The sequence below is a fragment of the Rhinopithecus bieti genome, unplaced genomic scaffold, assembly GCF_001698545.2.
Source record: "Rhinopithecus bieti isolate Rb0 unplaced genomic scaffold, ASM169854v2 scaffold_20307, whole genome shotgun sequence".
Taxonomy (NCBI): domain Eukaryota; kingdom Metazoa; phylum Chordata; class Mammalia; order Primates; family Cercopithecidae; genus Rhinopithecus; species Rhinopithecus bieti.
In genome coordinates this window covers 217,076-235,872 of record NW_016809865.1, presented here as the reverse complement: position 1 = coordinate 235,872, position 18,797 = coordinate 217,076, and the positions used below count along the sequence as shown (strand labels likewise).

Sequence of the window (18,797 nt, the reverse complement as noted above, 5' to 3'; positions counted from 1 at the left end):
AGACCAGCCTGACCAACATGGCGAAACCCTGTCTCTACTAAAAATATAAAAATTAGCTGCTTGTGGTGGTGGGCACCTGTAATTCCAGCTATTCGGGAGGCTGAGGCAGGAGAATCTCTTGAACCTGGGATACAGAGGTTGCAGTGAGGCGAGATCGCACTACAGTACTCCAGCCTGGGCGACAGAGCAAGACTTGTCTCAAAAAAAAAAAAAAAAAAAAAGGGAAGAAAATGAAACAAGTGATTTACTACTCTCTTTTGTGATTAAACACTAGCTTAATAATTTGATTTTAAAATGAATTATAAAAAAGAATTTTAAATTTTGTGCCCACCCCATGGATTTCTTAAAACCTGTTCATAGTTTTCCAGATAAAAAATCTACACTAAGTACTCTCTCTGGACAATCTCGTCTGCTATCATTGTTTTGACTACTATGGTATAAACTGATAACACCCAGATCTCTATCTCTAATCTAAACCTCTTCTTGTAGCTTCAGATGTATTACTCACATAGACACTAGCGGGATCTGGCTAAAATACTATAGTGACCATGTCTTGCCTGCTAACAAATTGCCTGGTGACTACCTGAGCAGGTTAAATACAAACTCTTAAACAGGCATTTAAAACTCAATTGTCATTCTTAGGTAAAACATTTCCAGCTTAATCACTTATTTTCACTTATACTTTGGACTTTTAAGTTTTCATAATTTGCCAATTCCCAGCCCGAGCAGCAATCCCCAGCAACATTGAGATGTTACTGAAAAGAAATGACTACTTTGTTTTCCCCTGGGTATTGGAGCTTTGCTGAAAAAAAAAACTATGTCAGTTGAGGTATTTCTAACATCATGCTATTTCAATTTAGCAGGTCTTTTAATTGTTGCTTGCAGAATTTTTCCACCTTTCTTGCTGCTTTTATTTCACTGCATTTCCAAACTTTCTTTACTTTTTTAGTTCATTCTGTTGTTCTCTCCCTCTCACTTTTAATCCTCTGATTTTTTTTTTGTTTTGTTTTTGCTGAGGTTACATGATCTCTCGCTACTTCTTTTTCCTTCATACACCTTAGAAGAGGTGTATCTTATGTCATGGCCCCTTTTCACCGTTTACATACCATTGTTTTTAATATCCATAACTTGGCTTTAACATTTTATTTTTCTTTGGCTGAAAGACTATAATATCTTACTTTTTGGCTTGTTGATCTTAGTGACATTTGTGGAACTAGAGGTAGGCTTATGGAAAAGAGAGTGTATCTGTTCAATTTATGTTAGACGTTTTGGTCTTTTTAAAAATAATGATATTTATGAATTTTTAATTCATTCTTCTTCATTTATTTAAAACACATTTATAGCCTGTAATCCCAGCACTTTGGGAGGCCAAGGTGGGTGGATTACTTGAGGCCAGGAGTTCGAGACCAGCCTGGTCACCAGGGCGAAACCCCATCTCTAGTAAAGATACAGAAATTAACTGGGTGTAGGGGTGCACATCTGTAATCCCAGCTACTCAGAAGGCTGAGGCATGAGAACCACTTGAACCTGGGAGGTGGAGGTTACAGTGAGCCATGATCATGTCACTGTACTCCAGCCAGGGTAACAGAGTAAGACTGTCTCAAACTAAACAAAGAAGTATATAAATAATAAAATAAAACACATTTATAGTACTTTAAACATTTTCCCAATACATTTAATTTTCCTCTGCAGTTCTTTTAGTCAATTATTTTTGAGTACTTGTATATTGTATAGTCATCTTAATTTATTGAATTTGTGCTCAGATTATCTTTTGTTTCAAATTTCCATAAAGGTGAATTAATTATCACAAGTGATGATATATGAGATAGAAATTGCTTAAGAATGCTGAGAATTCTGTTTGAAAATCTTCCAGCAGTCCTGGGTGGTGGAATTAGGGGTAGGGGCAGCAAACTTCTGTGGGTCATGGAAGAGGATAATGGAGAGAGATTTTGTGAAAGGATGGTCAAAATTTCTCTCTGGCAATTTGATGGAAGAAAAGAAAGGTTAATTGAGATAATACGCACTCAGAGGGAAGAATATGTATTTTTGTTTGTTTCAGCACTTGTCTAAAAAGAGCAGATTTAATCAAGCAATACTGAATTGGTAAGATAACTAAATGATAAACCCAGTAGGAATATAGTGGGACTTCCTGTTACATTTTAATTGATGAAAGTCACTGGAGGTTAATTTTAGGTCACAGATTGCCGTTGTTCCTTTTATTAAAACTGACATTTTGGTCAAAAGACTGTGGTGTTTTATTTGTTAACATGAAAATACATGAAGCACCTTTATAGTGAAATGTAAAACACATTCAAAGATTCATAAGAATGATATGAATTGTATTGGTATTTGAAGGTAACATGATGTCATGATTTTACTTTTGTTATATAGTCTACCTACTGTAGTGTACTTAAAATTCTTTCTGTACTGAATGCAGTTGAGAACCAAATATTGCTTCAGTTTTGGGAAGATAATCAAATGTAGTGAACACATTGATTCAGTTTGTGAAATTTAGAGAATTTAATTTGAATGAGTGCCCTAAAGCGTTTTTTTACTCAGCAAATCCCTAATGTGTTTCCCATGTGCCAGGTGGTGGTATAGACCAGCTTTCTGGGAGTCATAGTCTGCTACAGCTCTTCCTTCACTTCCAACAGATAATCAGTGATATGTTCCTTATCCCTTTTATTCCCCAAACAGCTGTTACAACCATGTCTTTGATTATTCTTTTTTGCTATAATAATTTGTGTTACCACTCATTCTCTCCTGACCATACTCTTTTAACAACTTTCAACTGGTCTCCTACTTTCTATCCTAATTCACACTGATGCCAGGATGATCTTTAGAAAACACGAATATGACCGATACTCACCTGTTTGATATCTTCAGTGACCCTCATTACACACGACTTAGTAAACCATAAAAGGCCTTTCACAAATTTTTCTTACTTTTTCATCCGTATGCCTTCATCTCACACTGTAAATAACCTTGCAGGCTGCTTGCAGTTCTATGAACTACTCACATTGTTTCACATTTTCATGCCTTTGACCATAGTTTATAGTCGCATTATGGAATGCTCTTTTTAAAGTAATAAGAATATGAATACTGTCGGCAGCAAAAGTAGTGTTAGAAGATAAAGCTGTAACCATGTGTCAGACGCTGTCTTATCTCTTCACTCTCATTTAGTTTTGTGACAATCCTATGAGGTAGGCATAGATGAGAAATCTGAGGCACAAGAAGTATATGTAACATGTCCAGTCATACATTTGACCCTGGAGGCTCTCCTCTAAGCCGTTACATTACATTGCCTCTTCTTGCGTGAGACTCTATTCAAGCATCACCGCTTCTGGGTTCCTTTCCACACTGTACCTCTCCATCTTCTCAGGAAAAGTAGACTGTTTCCTTGTTTGAATCTTTGCTGATTAACAGTGGTTAAACACTTAGGACATATAAGTGTTTATATGTCCTATATAATATATAGTACATTATTACATTTACATTCTTCTGTCTTGCTTCACAAGGACAAGAATACTGTGTCTTTATATCTCATTCTTATATCTTTAGTGGTTGTCACATAATCACAAGGCAAAGAGATAAATGAATGCATGAATCACTTAATTTTAAAGGTATAGGGAACTTTAAAGACCATTCAATTTAGCCTCCTTATTTTGTAGATGAAGAACTCAGTCAGAAGAACTGGTTTTATAGTTAATTGGGGGGTGTTTTAGGTAGCATTGGCGGAGTCGGATTTAAGATACAACATTTAACATATTCTGTTGATACAGTGTTTGGAAACATTTGTATGTTATATTTATCGTCAGTATGATGCAGAAAGTTGTCTGAATTATATGCCTCTGTAGGTCCTTTTGAGTTCTTTCTAATGTCAGATATGAAGGTGTTTCTTTAAGAATTAGATTGGAAGGTCGTTAAGCATTCTAACATGAACCCTTAGTAAAACTGTATCCCGTAAAATATTCAGTAATTTTGCAAGAGTGTGTGTTTTCTCTTTTAACCTTGTGTTAAAGACTAGAAAATGTGGCAAAAAATTAAGTTTTGAATCTGGGAAGTAGATATATGGGGATTAACGACACTATTGTTTCTACTTTCTTATATATTTAAAATGTTTATAATAAAAAAGTCTAAATGTTCTATCTCTATTTTGGCTATATAAAATCGGAATGTTCATTTGTCAATATAGGTATTCATAGGAAACTCCATATCCTTTACAATTTCTTTCTGGACTTACACTACTATGGCAGAGTAAACAAGTAATTTATGCATTTTTATTGACTTCATACAGATAAGGTTAATTTTTTTTCTGATAGATGATGTCATGTTTTCAGCTGAAGATCAGTGATAGGAAACTCCTAGCTTCCTGAGAGAAAAAGCCCCAAACAAGCTTATTTTTAGTTTTGTATTACAAAACAAAATAGATAATATTAGTCACCATTGTATCTTGCATTTGTTTTGCAACTATATATATATATATATTTTTTACTTCAGGATTTCAAATTCTTTTACAGAAATCCACATTGAGGGTACTTTGATAGTAGATAGGGAACCAAAGGTAAATATTAATTATCGTCAGTATTCCACTTCTCTTATTTGCTGGTGAGTACACAAGTGCTCTTTTTCAGTGATTTAATTTAATAAAGAGCTTTGTGTAGAGGAAAATTCCTAACACAAATATTTAACACTTTTGGTATTTAAAAGATACTTGTTCCGAAGTGGACATAACAGATATGATTTATTAGTGTTAAGATTTTGAATTAAAATGTATAGGGTTAATGCTATTAATATCCATTCTTACTTTAAGGGTTCTGATGACTGTCTTGTGAAAATATGGGCAACAGATGATGGGAGGTTATTAGCTACCTTAAGAGGACATGCTGCTGAAATATCAGACATGGCTGTAAACTATGAGAATACCATGATAGCAGCTGGAAGTTGTGATAAAATGATCCGAGTCTGGTGTCTTCGAACCTGTGCACCTTTGGCTGTTCTTCAGGGCCATAGTGCATCTATTACATCACTACAGGTAATTGTCTTAATCCCTATACATTTTTTTGTTGTTATAATGTAAAGTAAATTTAATGAAGTCACTTTTGGTTATTAAATTTTAAGAAGTTACTTTTATAATCACTTTTATAATCCAGTATATAAGGCCAACTAAAATGAAGACTGCTTTCTTTATAAATATATGGACTTTAAGTAATATAACCTTGGTAAATTCTTGCCATTTTCTAACTGTTTCTGTTAGTTGCTATTTGTATGGCAAAAAGTAGATTTTATTTGTACTGTGTCACTCTTGTAAAGATTTTTTTTCTGTGATTGTCTTTTCAGTTCTCACCATTGTGCAGTGGCTCAAAGAGATATCTATCTTCTACTGGGGCAGATGGCACTATTTGTTTTTGGCTCTGGGATGCTGGAACCCTTAAAATAAAGTCAGTTTCTATTTTATTTCATAGAATAAATGTGTTTAATTTAATGAGTGGATTTGCGAAAGTATGAAGTAGTCGACAGTGGGAATACATTTACTTTTTCTCCTTGAGTAAATAATAGAAGTCCTCTTTTGGCTCTTTACTAACCTGTTTTGTTTTATGCCTCTCCCTTTTCTATGTTTCAAATAAAGTTTTCTCATGTTCACATGTTTTTTTTTTTCCTCTTTATCCTAATCATAGCTCTTTCCTTCAGAATTTACCTGTTTTATTACCACTCCTTTCTATGTGCTGCATATTTTAATAGCTGCTTTTGATGCTGAGAACATAATCTTAAGAATTTCTAATGCTGTTCTTTAAAATAATTTTAATAATTGATGCTACTGAACCTATAAACTTGAGATTTTATTTTAGATCTAGGAAAACAAAGGGAGACAGAATCACTGAAGTTTCACTAAACTGCATCAAGGTAGATAGATGTATTCCGCTCCCTCCCCATAATAGCATTTTGCGTTTGTGCAGTCTCCCATGTTAATACTTTGATTTATCAAAACAAGTTGGTTGGATAGTATTATCTTTTGATTAAGGGCACTGAAAAGATTGAATGACTTTCCCATAGTTAAAACAATGCTTAAAAATGGGCAAGGCCAGGATTAGGGCACTTCTCTGTCCTTTGATGCTTTCTATACCATATCTTTTATTTGTTTGTTTGTTTGTTTATTTATTTTTGAGGTGGAGTCTCGCTCTGTGTCTCAGCTTACTGCCTCAGCTCACTGTAAGCTCCGCCTCCCGAGTTCACACCATTCTCCTGCCTTAGCCTCCCAAGTAGGTGGGACTACAGGCACCCGCCACCACGCCCGGCTAAGTTTTTTGTATTTTTAGTAGAGATGGGGTTTCGTGAGCCACCATACCTGGCCTCTATACCATATCTTTTAAGTGGATGTAGTGGGGAGAGGAAATAGTGTATTTGCTCCATGGGTAGTCTTTGAACAAGGAAGTAGTGTATGCAGTTGATTTCACAGTGTTGAAATGGCCATTTCTGCCACTCGAGGTAGAAAGTCATTCAGATTAGAAAGTATATCTCAATAATTATCTCTGACTTCTATGTATAAATTGCCAACCCAAGTTATTTAATAAAATATGCATGCCTTTATTATTTTAAAAACAATACCGTTTAGATGATTGTAATGCAATGCCTGCTTCTTTAATTTCATGTGTATGAACATTCTTGTAGAGTGGTTTTATGGCAGCTTGGGGCCATGGTAGCTCAAGTAACATAATAAAACTACTTCGTTTGAAAAAAGATTGTGATTTAAAACATGATTCTTTGGACAAAGCAAGTTGACTTCACTTCAGTTGCATCCCTCGTATTTAAACTCTTTATCGATAGATAAAAGTTGAAATATTTTACTGATGTATAGGGACAATAGCAATAGTTAATTGTTCATTGTTGTTTTCTTATATATATTTTTAACCTCCTTGTGGACCTGATTGGGATACCTTTCTCTTTTCCTATCTTATTGTTTTAGAGAAGAAAAAGTGATTAGCAATGTTCAAATTGGGATAGGAACAGAAAATGTTTTACAGAATTAAACTCACACCTTATTTATGCTTCTTGAGGATTATATTGCTAAGTACAATAACATTTCATGTTTCTGGATGCTTGAGAAGTGAGCTTTTCCATATAAGTGATTTTTTTCAGAACCTTTATGTAGAATCACATATAAACCACTACCCTAATACAGTATTTTTTCTCCATGAATGTTTTTATATAGATATAATTAGGAAAATATATATAATTTTGTTTTTTCTTAATATTTTACCATAGATATTTATATTTATTTTAATAATTTGCATTGTGTTCCATAGAGCTGTTGTATACAGCTTAGCAGTTTTTTTTATTTTTGGACTTTAAAGTTTTTTCTGGTTGTTTATAAGTAATATTCTTTCCTATTTGGTATTAAAATTGTCCCTTAAAATTTTTAAATTCAGAGTTCAGGCGTAAGAATGAGTAATGTGGCTGGGCACGGTGGCTCATACCTGTAATTCCAGGACTTTGGGAGGTCAAGGAAGGAGGATCACTTGAGTTCAGAACTTTGAGACCAGCCTAAGTAACAGAGCAAGATCTTTTCTCTACAAAAATTCAAACAAACAAACAAACAAACAACAACAACAAACACCAGACATGGTGGTGCACACTTACAGTCCCAGCTACTCGGGACTGAGGTGAGAGGCTTGCTTGAGCCCAGGAGTTGGAGGCTGAAATGAGCTGTGATCACACCACTATACTGTAGCCTCGGCGACAGGGCCAAGATCCTGTCTCATTAAAAATATAAAAATAAGAACAATCCATTCCTCTTTAGATATAAGCCTTGAAACACGTATTCTCTTTATGTATTTACACATAGTTGAAAACTGCCAAAAATTTGACAGGATATAGATTTCTACTGTGTTTATGTCACATAGGATTTAATTAATAAAGGCAAAAACTGTATTTAAGCTATAATGCTTTTGTATAATCTGCTGGGGGAAATGACTTTAGAAACCCAGCATCTGCATTAGTTGAATGAATGAGTTCAACTTTGGGAACTCAAATATCTTTATACATTCACTTGTATGTGTATATTACCAACTCACCAGTAAAGATGCTGTTTCTTAAATGGGTAGTCGAAGTGGCTAATTGAACCATAAGCTAGCCCCAGAGGTCTCTGGGTAGGAGGAAGCTATCCAAGTATATTTAGACTTAGGTGTAAAGAGACTAGGAATCCTAAAATAGGCATATAATATGATAATTATGAATTTTTATTGGTGATTATTAGGCACTTAGTCCGCCAAGCTAGTACTAAGCATTTCACATTTGTTATCTCAATCCCTATAATAACCCTTTGAGAAAGGTACAGTTATTATCTCTGGGGGCAGATAAGGGAAAAAACTGGGGCGCAGCAGGTTACATTGTTAGCAGGTGGTACTGGAGCCAGGATTTAAATACTACTAGAGGTATAATATGAGAAACCCCTTTTAACCACTGTGCCAAACTAAATGGCAGTTAGTCATTGAAGGATTGGCTAGAACTTGTTGACCCTAATAAAAATACTAGTATTTATTGAACATATTGGACACTATACTAAGCACTTTACATGAATCACACTTATTTAATTCTCCCAGCAACTCTGAGATAGGTTCTGTTAATTACTCCTGTTTTACAGATGAGGAGACTGAGGTACAGAAATGATAACTTGGCCTAAGGTCACACACTTGATAAGTGATAGACCTAGAAACTGAACTCGGCCCAAGGCCCTTTTAAAAAATGTTTCCTCAAATAGTGCATCTAAAAACAAATTATGGGTACCCACTTACTTGTTTTTTCTCTTTAAAATATAAAATCTTTATTTTCAATGTTAGTTTTGTGGGTACATAGGTGTATATATTTATGGGGTACATGAGATCTTTTGATACAGATATGCAATGCATAATAATCACATGGTGTTAAAGAGGGTATCCATCCCTTCAAGCATTTATCCTTTGTGTTACAAACTATCCAATTATACTCCTTTAGTCATTTAAAAATGTATAACTTGTTGATTGTAGTCACCTGCTGTGCTATCAAATACTAGGCCTTATTCATTCATTCTATTAGTTTTGTGCTCATTAACCATCCCCACCTCCCTCCTCTTCCTCCCACTACCTTTCCCAGTCTATAGTAGCCATCCTCTACGATCTCATGAATTCAACCGTTTTGATTTGTAGATCCCAAAAATAAGTGAGAACATGTGATGTTTGTCTTTCTGTGCCTGCCTTATTTCACTTAGCATAATAACCTTCAGTTCCATCTGTGTTGTTACGAATGACAAGATTTCATTCTTTTTTATGGCTGAATACTACCCCATTGTGTATAAGTACCACATTTTCTTTATCCATTCATCTGTTGTTGGACCCTGTGGTTGCTTCCAAATCTTCGCTCTTATGGCTGGGCGTGTTGTCTCATGCCTGTAATCCCAGCACTTTGGGAGGCCAAGGTGGGCAGATGACCTGAGGTCAGGAGTTTGAGACCAGCCTGGACAACATGGTAAAACTCCTGTCTCTACTAAAAATATAAGAATTAGCCCGGCATGGTGGTGCACACCCGTAATCCCAGCTACTTGGGAGGCTGAGGCATGAGAATCACTTGAACCTGGGAGGCAGAGGTTGTAGTGAGCTGAGATAGTGTCACTGCACTTCATCCTGGGTGACAGAATGAGACTCTGTCTCCAATAAGAAAGTAACTTGTAATGCTTTATTAAATTGATTGGTTAATCAAAATAATTCACCAGTGTGTAAAGAGAAGTGTCTAAAAAAAGTGTCTAAAAATAAGTAACATTAACAATGACAAAGACTCAAATGGTGGTCCATCAGGTTCCAAAGCGTCTATGTGTGCATATTATATTTTCCATTAAACTAAACTTACTGATTTGCTTTAAACCTAAACAAGTAAACAAATTAAACACATAATTACTTACATTGTCACACTAATTTAATATTTTAAAATATAATTTCATTGCTTTTGTCATTTGGCTGTAATTTAACTTAAAAAATTTTTAATTGAGGCAGGAGAATCACTTGAACCCGGGAGGCAGAGGTTGCAATGAGCTGAGATTGCACTGCTGCACTCCAGCCTGGGCCACAGAGTGAGACTCTGTCTAACAAAAAAAAAAAAAACACAAGTCTTTGCTATTGTGAACAGTGTTACAACAAACATGGGAGTGCAGATATCTCTTCCATATACTGATTTCCTTTCTAAAATAAAAGTCTTTTAAAAAATGGTACTCTCTAAAACTATTTGCATATTTTTGTAATGAGTTTCAGGTAAATGGTTGCTTGGAGCTTATGTGAGCAGATGTACCAAAAATTAACAAAAATCTAGAGCTACAATCCTTAAGATAGTAATGAAAGCAATGTATTTAGTTGTCTTCATAATTCAGATTAATTTACTTAAATTACAATTAATTTTGCTCTGAATAAACGTTTAGGTTTTAAGAATATTCTAATATCTGTCTCTCTAAATGATATTTGTTTTGCTCAGCTGTTATATTAGAGCCTGTGAATATTAATAGAATTTGTTGTAAATACTAATGTAAAACTATTTACAAACTTACTTTTTAAATTCTTAACATTTTGTTGCATTCTGTGTCAGTAAAAAAAGGTAATTCTCATTGCTCAGAATATGTATTAGATTGGTACAAAAGTAATTGCAGTTTTTGCCATTATTTTAATGGTAAAACCTTTTTTAAACATGGCAAAATTGCAGTTATTTTGCACCAACCTATAGCTCAGAAATGTTTCATGTATATACTTTTTTCCCGTAAATGATCACAAAACTAAAACTGCTCTAAATTTGTTATGGATTCTGAAAGTTATATACGCTTAAGGCTCTAATTATTTTTGCATTTCCTCAAATGGTGTAGAAGAACTATGCCAAAATGTACAGTAAGTAGGGCTTCAAATATAATCAGTATATTGGAACATTACATACACATTGTTAAATGTATTAGAGCTGGTATTATGATAAAAATCTTCATTTTCTCTAATTGGTTGACTGTAACATTAAACATTTAATATCAATAGTATTGATATAAAACGTAATCTGTAATACAGTTATGTAATTCATATAAATACAGTGAGTGTAACCTATTTTCTGTAGACTGCTATTTTGAATGAGCATTCATTATAGTTGATGTAAGAGTCACATTATCTTCAGATTTTCACTAGGACAAATGTAATATTCCTACTTTTTGGGGTCCTAAAGGACATGTTTTATCACATTAGTAGGTCAAAGAAGGGAGAAGTTTAATTAAAAATGTAAAATACTGAAAAAGTTTAGTTATTGATGATATACATAAGGCACAGACAGCACCTATTTTGCTACTGTATTCATGTTTGTGAATAGCTTTGTTCCTTACATGTTTGTACGTTGCTGTTCTGTATAAAAAACTGAGAACATGTTAAATTTGATTAGAAGTAAGTGTAACTAGTAACTGCATGTCTGGTGTGACAGTGACTTTGGGATTGTTCCATGTACGTATTGTTGTATAATCAGGAGGTCCTACAAAATCTGTATCTCGAATTTCTACAAGATCTGCGGATTTATGACACATAATGATTTCTAAGTTGTTTTTAGGAAGGGAGCCATCTGTTGCTTCTTACTTAATTTTGCCCTTCTGGGATTATTTTTTGAAACAGATTATTTCTGGTGCTACTGGTTCCTTTAGGATATTTTTAATTGTTTATTTTTTGTGTTACAGCCCAAGACCTGCAAAATTTACAGAGCGCCCTCGGCCTGGAGTTCAAATGATCTGTTCTTCTTTTAGTGCTGGTAAGTTTCCCCCATTCTAATTTTCCACTTAAAGTTGTTCATTTGGAAACCTTCTAGTGGAGCGCATAATATTTAGGAAAATATTTACTGTTGTATTATAAATCATGTTCTTATACATATGCCAGAGCTAGTGAGTAACCAAGAATCATATAAACTAGCTTAGAAGTATTTCAGTTATGCAAGAGTTTAGTTTATAGAATCACATGACTAATGTTTTTCTTTAAGAAGACTATAATGTTCTAGTAGGAGAGAATAGTTTCAAAATCGACCCTGTTAAAGAATGAATGTTTAAATACTTGTTTCATTGTAAAAACAGTATTTTAAATCAGGTTTATGTTTTCATGGATTTTGAAGGTATTCTATAGTTAAGTAAAATACATTTGATTCGTATTTGTACATCTTTATCAATTCATTCGCTGCATATTGTTCTTATTTGCACTTTAAAAAATGATTGTATAGCAGTGCTAAGATTCCAATTCAGATTTGTGTTTATGCAGCAGCATTTTGAATGGATGTTAGGGTGTTTTTAAACAAGTTATTAAAAAAAACCTGGTTATTTGTAGTAAATTGACAAGAAAATTAAATGAAACATGAGTAGATCCAAATTGTGTCTAATACCTGTTCCTCCTACCTTTATTTTCAGTTTTACTTTTTCTGCTTATTTTATAATTGTGGATAGGAATATTACCTGAGATAAGGGATAGCAAACTGGTGAAGTGAGTCTGTTTTTGCCATACTAATATCCCAAACATGTTCATTTTCTAATTTCTAGATGTCCAGTGCCACTGCCATGGATTCAGTGTTCCGTGTAGTAATCACACAAATATAGGCATCATACATGCATCCAGAATACTCTGAATTTTTACTCCTTTTTCAAAGACAATTTGATGTTTTTAAGGAGTTAGTGGGTAGATCATTTAGCAAAAGTACTTAAATATTTTATTATATACAAGTATTATTTTCAATACTGTGGAAGAGTGTTACTCTTGAGTACACTGCACATACAAGTAACTGTAATGCAAGATAGAATAAATATGCTACAAAACAAAGTCCTAGGGGAGTTCTAAAGAGAGCAACCTCCTTTGATTGCAAACTTTGTAAAGAAAAGTTACTGAGGGAGTTGACCTTAAAAGTTTGATAAGATTTTGACACATGGGAAATAAGACAAGAGAAAAATTTCAGCAGAATTGCAAGAGAAATATTTTCTAGTGAAGATGACAGATAATTTTACCATGGTATGGTTATATAATCACTTAGTGAAATTATTTTTTGAGCAAAGCTTTACTTCTGGGAATACTGAAAAATTCATTCTAGTCAAAGATATATTCATAAACTTCTTTCTTAAATTCCAGTTAGATGTGTTATATATTTAGGATAAATGTGAATGGTTTTGGAGTAAAATATTAATTCAGTATATATTGTAATTTTGCTTACATATTATTTTCTAATTTTCAGAGATTTTGAAGTTATGTTTTACTTCTAAATAATTGCTGTTATTCTTCATAGGTGGAATGTTTCTGGCGACGGGAAGCACAGATCATATTATTCGGGTTTATTTTTTTGGATCAGGTCAGCCAGAGAAAATATCAGAATTGGAGTTTCATACTGTAAGTATTGGTGAAAAGAATTAGATGAGAATAATTTATGTGAGTCTAAGAGTTTATATTCAGCACCCACTTTTTTATTTGTTTATATATAGGACAAAGTTGACAGTATCCAGTTTTCCAACACTAGTAACAGGTAAAATATTTGTCTAATTTAATTCTAATTTTAAAATTATGAAATAAAGACAATTTTAGTCATCAGATTTTATTTGAAGTTGTATGGGAAATGATCACCTACCTAAAATAAAGATCTTGACCAGTTATACTTAAAAGTGAATAAAGCCTTCATATGCATAGGCACATGTCTTTATCTTGTTTGTAATAATGTTAGTATCCTTGGACACTTTTCGTAATAACTGCTTTTTAAATTTACCCTGTATATTCCATATATGTTTCAAAATGTAGAGAAGCTTTTGGTATAGATTGAAAATGTGTCACAGTATAATATTTGAGGCAGACCTGTTTATTGATGATGTATAAATTTTCCCATGTTCTTTGTTATAAAAGGAAATAAAACTACTTCTAATACCTTGAGTAGAATAAGTCAGATTCTTTAATATTGAGAAGAAAATCATTGTTTTTTCCTTGGAAAATGTCGATTTTATTTCTAGGGTAGTACATAGTGACCTTGAATCACTTTTGCAAATGTTATTTTTGTGACCTAGCCATGAAAATTGGAACGTTTGCATATAAAATTCTAAAAAGCCCATAAAGTTTCAGAAGTTACTAGAATGCTGCATAAGTAAAGATGAATGCTGTCTTTTAAATGAGATCTCAGGAAAAGTGCTTTTGGTAAAGCATGTATGATTTCTCTTTGGGGGATTGATTCCTTTTAATATAGGTTTGTAAGTGGGAGCCGTGATGGGACAGCACGTATTTGGCAATTTAAACGAAGAGAATGGAAGAGCATTTTGTTGGATATGGCTACTCGTCCAGCAGGGTAAGAGGTCAAATTTGAAATATTCTGTAGATATTGATTATTTAAAGTATATTATAGTGCAGGTTGGTGACTCTCAGCCTATAAAATTATATATCATGTTAAAATTACTACTTTTCTGCAATAACTAGAGGTACAATTGGAGATGAGCAGTGTAGATTTTTATGAAATGATTCATTGGCACATTTGAGGACATTTGCTGAATTAATTTTTTTAAGGGGATGATAAAAGTACTGTAATAATAGTTTTAACTCTAAATATTTTTTTCAGAAACCAGAACATATTATGTTTCATTTGTCACAGAGGGACAGTATTTTATGTCCAATGGTTTCTTCAGCCAAGATAAATTATACTGCGTGTTGTAACTGTTATTTTGCTTTTAATGTTTTTCTCCACTTGTATTTGTGTGTAGTCATCTCAGATGGAAAGCAGAACAGTCAGCAGGGGATGACAGCAACAGTAAAAGGTGGAGAGTGAGCAGCATGGCACACAATTCCTGGATCTAGATAGAGTTATAGCAGTGATATTTATGCAAGATCATCTGTTACTAATGGCTTCGAAGTGCTAGAATTCTGGAAATCATGGATTTCCTGACTCAGTGCAGGGATTTTTACCCTCATTCCATGTTGATTCACACTTCTCAGTTACTGTTAAGTGACAGTTATTATGTTAGTGAATATAAATACAAATTATAGATTATATGTTTTGGTTTTTGTTGTGTCAGTATTTTAATAGTCAGTGTAAAATACTTCCTTGCTTTCAGCCAAAACCTTCAAGGAATAGAAGATAAAATCACAAAAATGAAGGTTACTATGGTAGCTTGGGATCGACATGACAATACAGTTATAACTGCAGTTAATAACATGACTCTGAAAGTTTGGAATTCTTACACTGGTCAACTAATTCATGTCCTGATGGTGAGAAAAAATTCTAATCTTTATTTGATATAACTGAAGCTGACTACAGAATGAAACATTCTCATTGAGGAATAAAGTCTTTTATGTTAGCTAAAATTTCTTGCTTGCTGGGGTAACTGCTTTGTGAGTGACTTTGAATAATTTTAATAATGCAGTTAAACAGGTTTGGCTTGGAAATATATAGTAGATATTTGCTGTTTTTTTTTTAATATGAAAAGATCCATCCACCAAGCCCTGGATAATGATATTAGCTCAGTTTCATTATTATTTATATATGACAAATTTGAATAGTTTTGCCAATTTAATACTTCTTAAAACTCCATTTCTAGAAATAGTGCCATATTGGTATTTCATTATGTTTGTTTTTCTTTCTTTTTTAATATCTATGATTCCTTGACACTTCAAAAATATTCCAGGGTCATGAAGATGAGGTATTTGTTCTTGAACCACACCCATTCGATCCTAGAGTTCTCTTTTCTGCTGGTCATGATGGGAATGTGATAGTGTGGGATCTGGCAAGAGGAGTCAAAATACGATCTTATTTCAATATGGTAATTATCATTCTCTTCATTTTATACCTGCTAAAGATTTGGGAACTTTTGACAAAGGTACTCTGCATATCACAAAGGAAATCCATTTAAAATTGGTTCATTATTTTGACTTTAAATTCCCATCAATAAAGAATGATTTATTCCACACGTTTATTGACATGCTGAATTTAAAAGAAAATTAATTGTGCATATTACAGTGCCTGTATATTGTGATGAACTGATACAGTTTTAGCAGTGAAACTTTGGAAATTCACAAGTATGAAGATACAATGTAGAGAAGAAAAAATATTTGGAAAACCATATGAAGAAATTATGAATAAATACTTATATTGTATTATTGTACTTCTTTAATAGTCTTCTAGCACAATAGAATTTGACTCAAGTACACTGATTTTAAAATTAAAGCCAAAGAATCAGGCATTTCTTGCTTTTAATCAAATGGTAGTATATTAAATATTTGAGTTTATACCCCTTTCTCTCCACATTTTGTTTCTTAGATTTTAACATAATTTGCTGAGTATTTGAATTACAGTGTTTTAATATGTCCCATACAACTTACTGAGCAGTGTTTCCACTTACTGTATGAAGTATAAAGGTCTCCTCAACTACTGTAGTTTGTGTAGTCATATTTTTTTATGTCTACTTTCTGTATATTAGAGATACCTTTCAACAAAGAACAGAAGAAAAAAAACTCTTTCCACTATTTCAGCATGTTTAAATTTTTTTTAAAAACCAATTATAGAAAGCTTTAGTAATGAACCATAAAACAATACAGTTAGTACATGTGGTCAGAATTATTTTGCCAAATAAATTATTTTACAAAACAGTTATTTGTGAAATATGGTTTGTGAAAAAAATTGGATGTGATGCTATGCTTGATTGAGAATCAGAGTAGTTATTTCTATGTCGTGAGTAAGCAGATATAATAGCAGATTTTTTAGTGAGGGAAATAACTTTAGCTATTTTTAAGGCTGTGCCTTAGTGTACGTTAGGTAAGAAATAAGGTTTGTGAAACCCTCTATTTCTGGGAAACAGTGTTAATTATTTGGTGTGCACTTGTTAGTGATTGATGGATTTCCTTTGTGATTGTATTGAGATTTTTTTAAAAAGCCACCGGTAAATATGCTACTAAAAAAAATATTTTCTTCTTTTCTATCCTTGTGTTTCTAATTTGCTCCTTTTTGGAATATCTGTTGAATAAGGAAATTAGTCATTTCTCAATTTGTCTTTATAGCTTAAAAAAAAAATATGTGGGCTATGCATATACTAGTGGCTTCATTTTAGTAGTTTTGCATTTCCAAAGGGCATTATTGTATTGGTAGGCTGTTTGGAGGGAAACTTTTCTCTCATAATTGAATACTGCTTTAACTTTTCAGTTATAAAGGTGAATTTTCCCTTATCAGGTAAGTTGGTCATGCTAATATTCTACGTTTTCAGTAGATATAAAAACTGCAGTACCTTGAGAGTTAAGTGATTTGCCCTTAGACCATTAAAAATTAGTAATGTAACCAGGAGTAGAAGTCAGCCGTAATATATTGTATATTTTTGAAAATTAGCTGAGGAATTGGTTACATTACTGCCTTAGAAATTGTTTATTGTTAAATAAGAGTATTAGATGAGGATAATTTTCTGGTTCTTTTTATGGATAAAAGATAGGTAAACCTCTAAAGAGGGCAGAAGAAACAAGTATATGTAATAAGTTGAATTGGATAGTATTCATAGAATTGCAGAGAGTGAGCAAAACATAAACCAAAAGTCTAAAAAATGTATCCTGCATTTGAAAAAACAAAGTGAGCCACCCTTAATCTCATTAAAATAAAGATACTACCTTTAATTTTTTTGTATGATGTTTAATGGTTTCCAAAATGCTCCCACATATTTTACCTCCTTTGGGTCCCGTGAAAACCTTGTAAGATGGTCAAGATAGATTTTATTACTCTTGGTCTTAGGAATGGAGAAACTGTACATTATAGAGATGAAGTGCTTTGCCCAAATTTACTGAGTTCACACAGCTATTATACGGGCCCTTGGAGCATAAACCCATTGATTCTGGCTGTACTCAAATCTAGTCATGTTTGGCTTTTTGAGCTTTTGTCAATATTATTGCATAGCTAACTTTTAACTATACTCAGGTAGTAATATGTCCATGAAGAAATGTTTTCATAATGGTAATAAATCTGAGTGGATCTTTTGACATCTTACTCTTTAACTTGATTTTTTTTCCTGTCTGTCTTTTATGAGTTATCTAATAGCCCTAATTCTTTTTGCTCTTCACTCTTTTGTTCTTTTCATTGCTTGTTTTATTTATGGACAAATGGAAGATAAAGCATCCAGCATTGCTATTAAGAAAATAAAAAACAATTCGAGGGAGGGCCTGTGTTCTCACTGCTTGCTATCATGAATGTTGAGTTTTGGCCATAATTATAGCTGTTTGGCTCTATGTAGCTAATCAATAAGTTTTTCAGTTACTAAAATACCACGATACTTGATTGCATACAAATTTAATCCCTGATGTTAAGTTGTAGTAGTAATCACAAGTTCAGTTTAGTAAATATTTTTTGAGCACCATGTGAAGGGTCTAGTCATATATAGTGCTTTGGTCTATTAGAGGATGAATAATTCTGGTGGAATACTCCTTTTTTGACTAGAAATGGTGAAAGTTATGTGAAGTATTGTTAAGATCAATTAATATTTCATGTGACTGTTAAAACTTGAAGATGATAAAACAGATAAGTAAACTCACCATTCCACCTATAGCTGGAAAATAAGAAATGTAGACTATACCTTTAGAATAACAGTTTTATGTATAACATTTCTTAAATACTGGTTTTATCAAGTACATTTTAAGAATACTTTAATATTTCTCCTGCTTTTGAATAATAATTGAATTTTCCATTGGAAATTTATAGTATCTTTGCAAAAGATAATGGAAATCATGTAACATATAATTTAGTATTTTGTATTCATCAGCATTTTACTGCATTTAATGCAATTATGGAAATGT

At 33.0% G+C, this 18,797-nt stretch overlaps 1 protein-coding gene across 1 annotated transcript in view; it reads left to right on the top strand.

Moving 5' to 3' along the window:
• The window catches only part of PHIP (PHIP subunit of CUL4-Ring ligase complex), a 140,615-nt gene that overhangs the window by 54,945 nt on the left and 66,873 nt on the right, over positions 1 to 18,797 (top strand). The window contains 8 exon segments of the mRNA XM_017890728.1: positions 4,814 to 5,035; positions 5,341 to 5,441; positions 11,714 to 11,784; positions 13,291 to 13,391; positions 13,484 to 13,524; positions 14,230 to 14,328; positions 15,089 to 15,242; positions 15,659 to 15,793. Coding sequence (XP_017746217.1) covers positions 4,814 to 5,035; positions 5,341 to 5,441; positions 11,714 to 11,784; positions 13,291 to 13,391; positions 13,484 to 13,524; positions 14,230 to 14,328; positions 15,089 to 15,242; positions 15,659 to 15,793 — 924 coding nt within the window.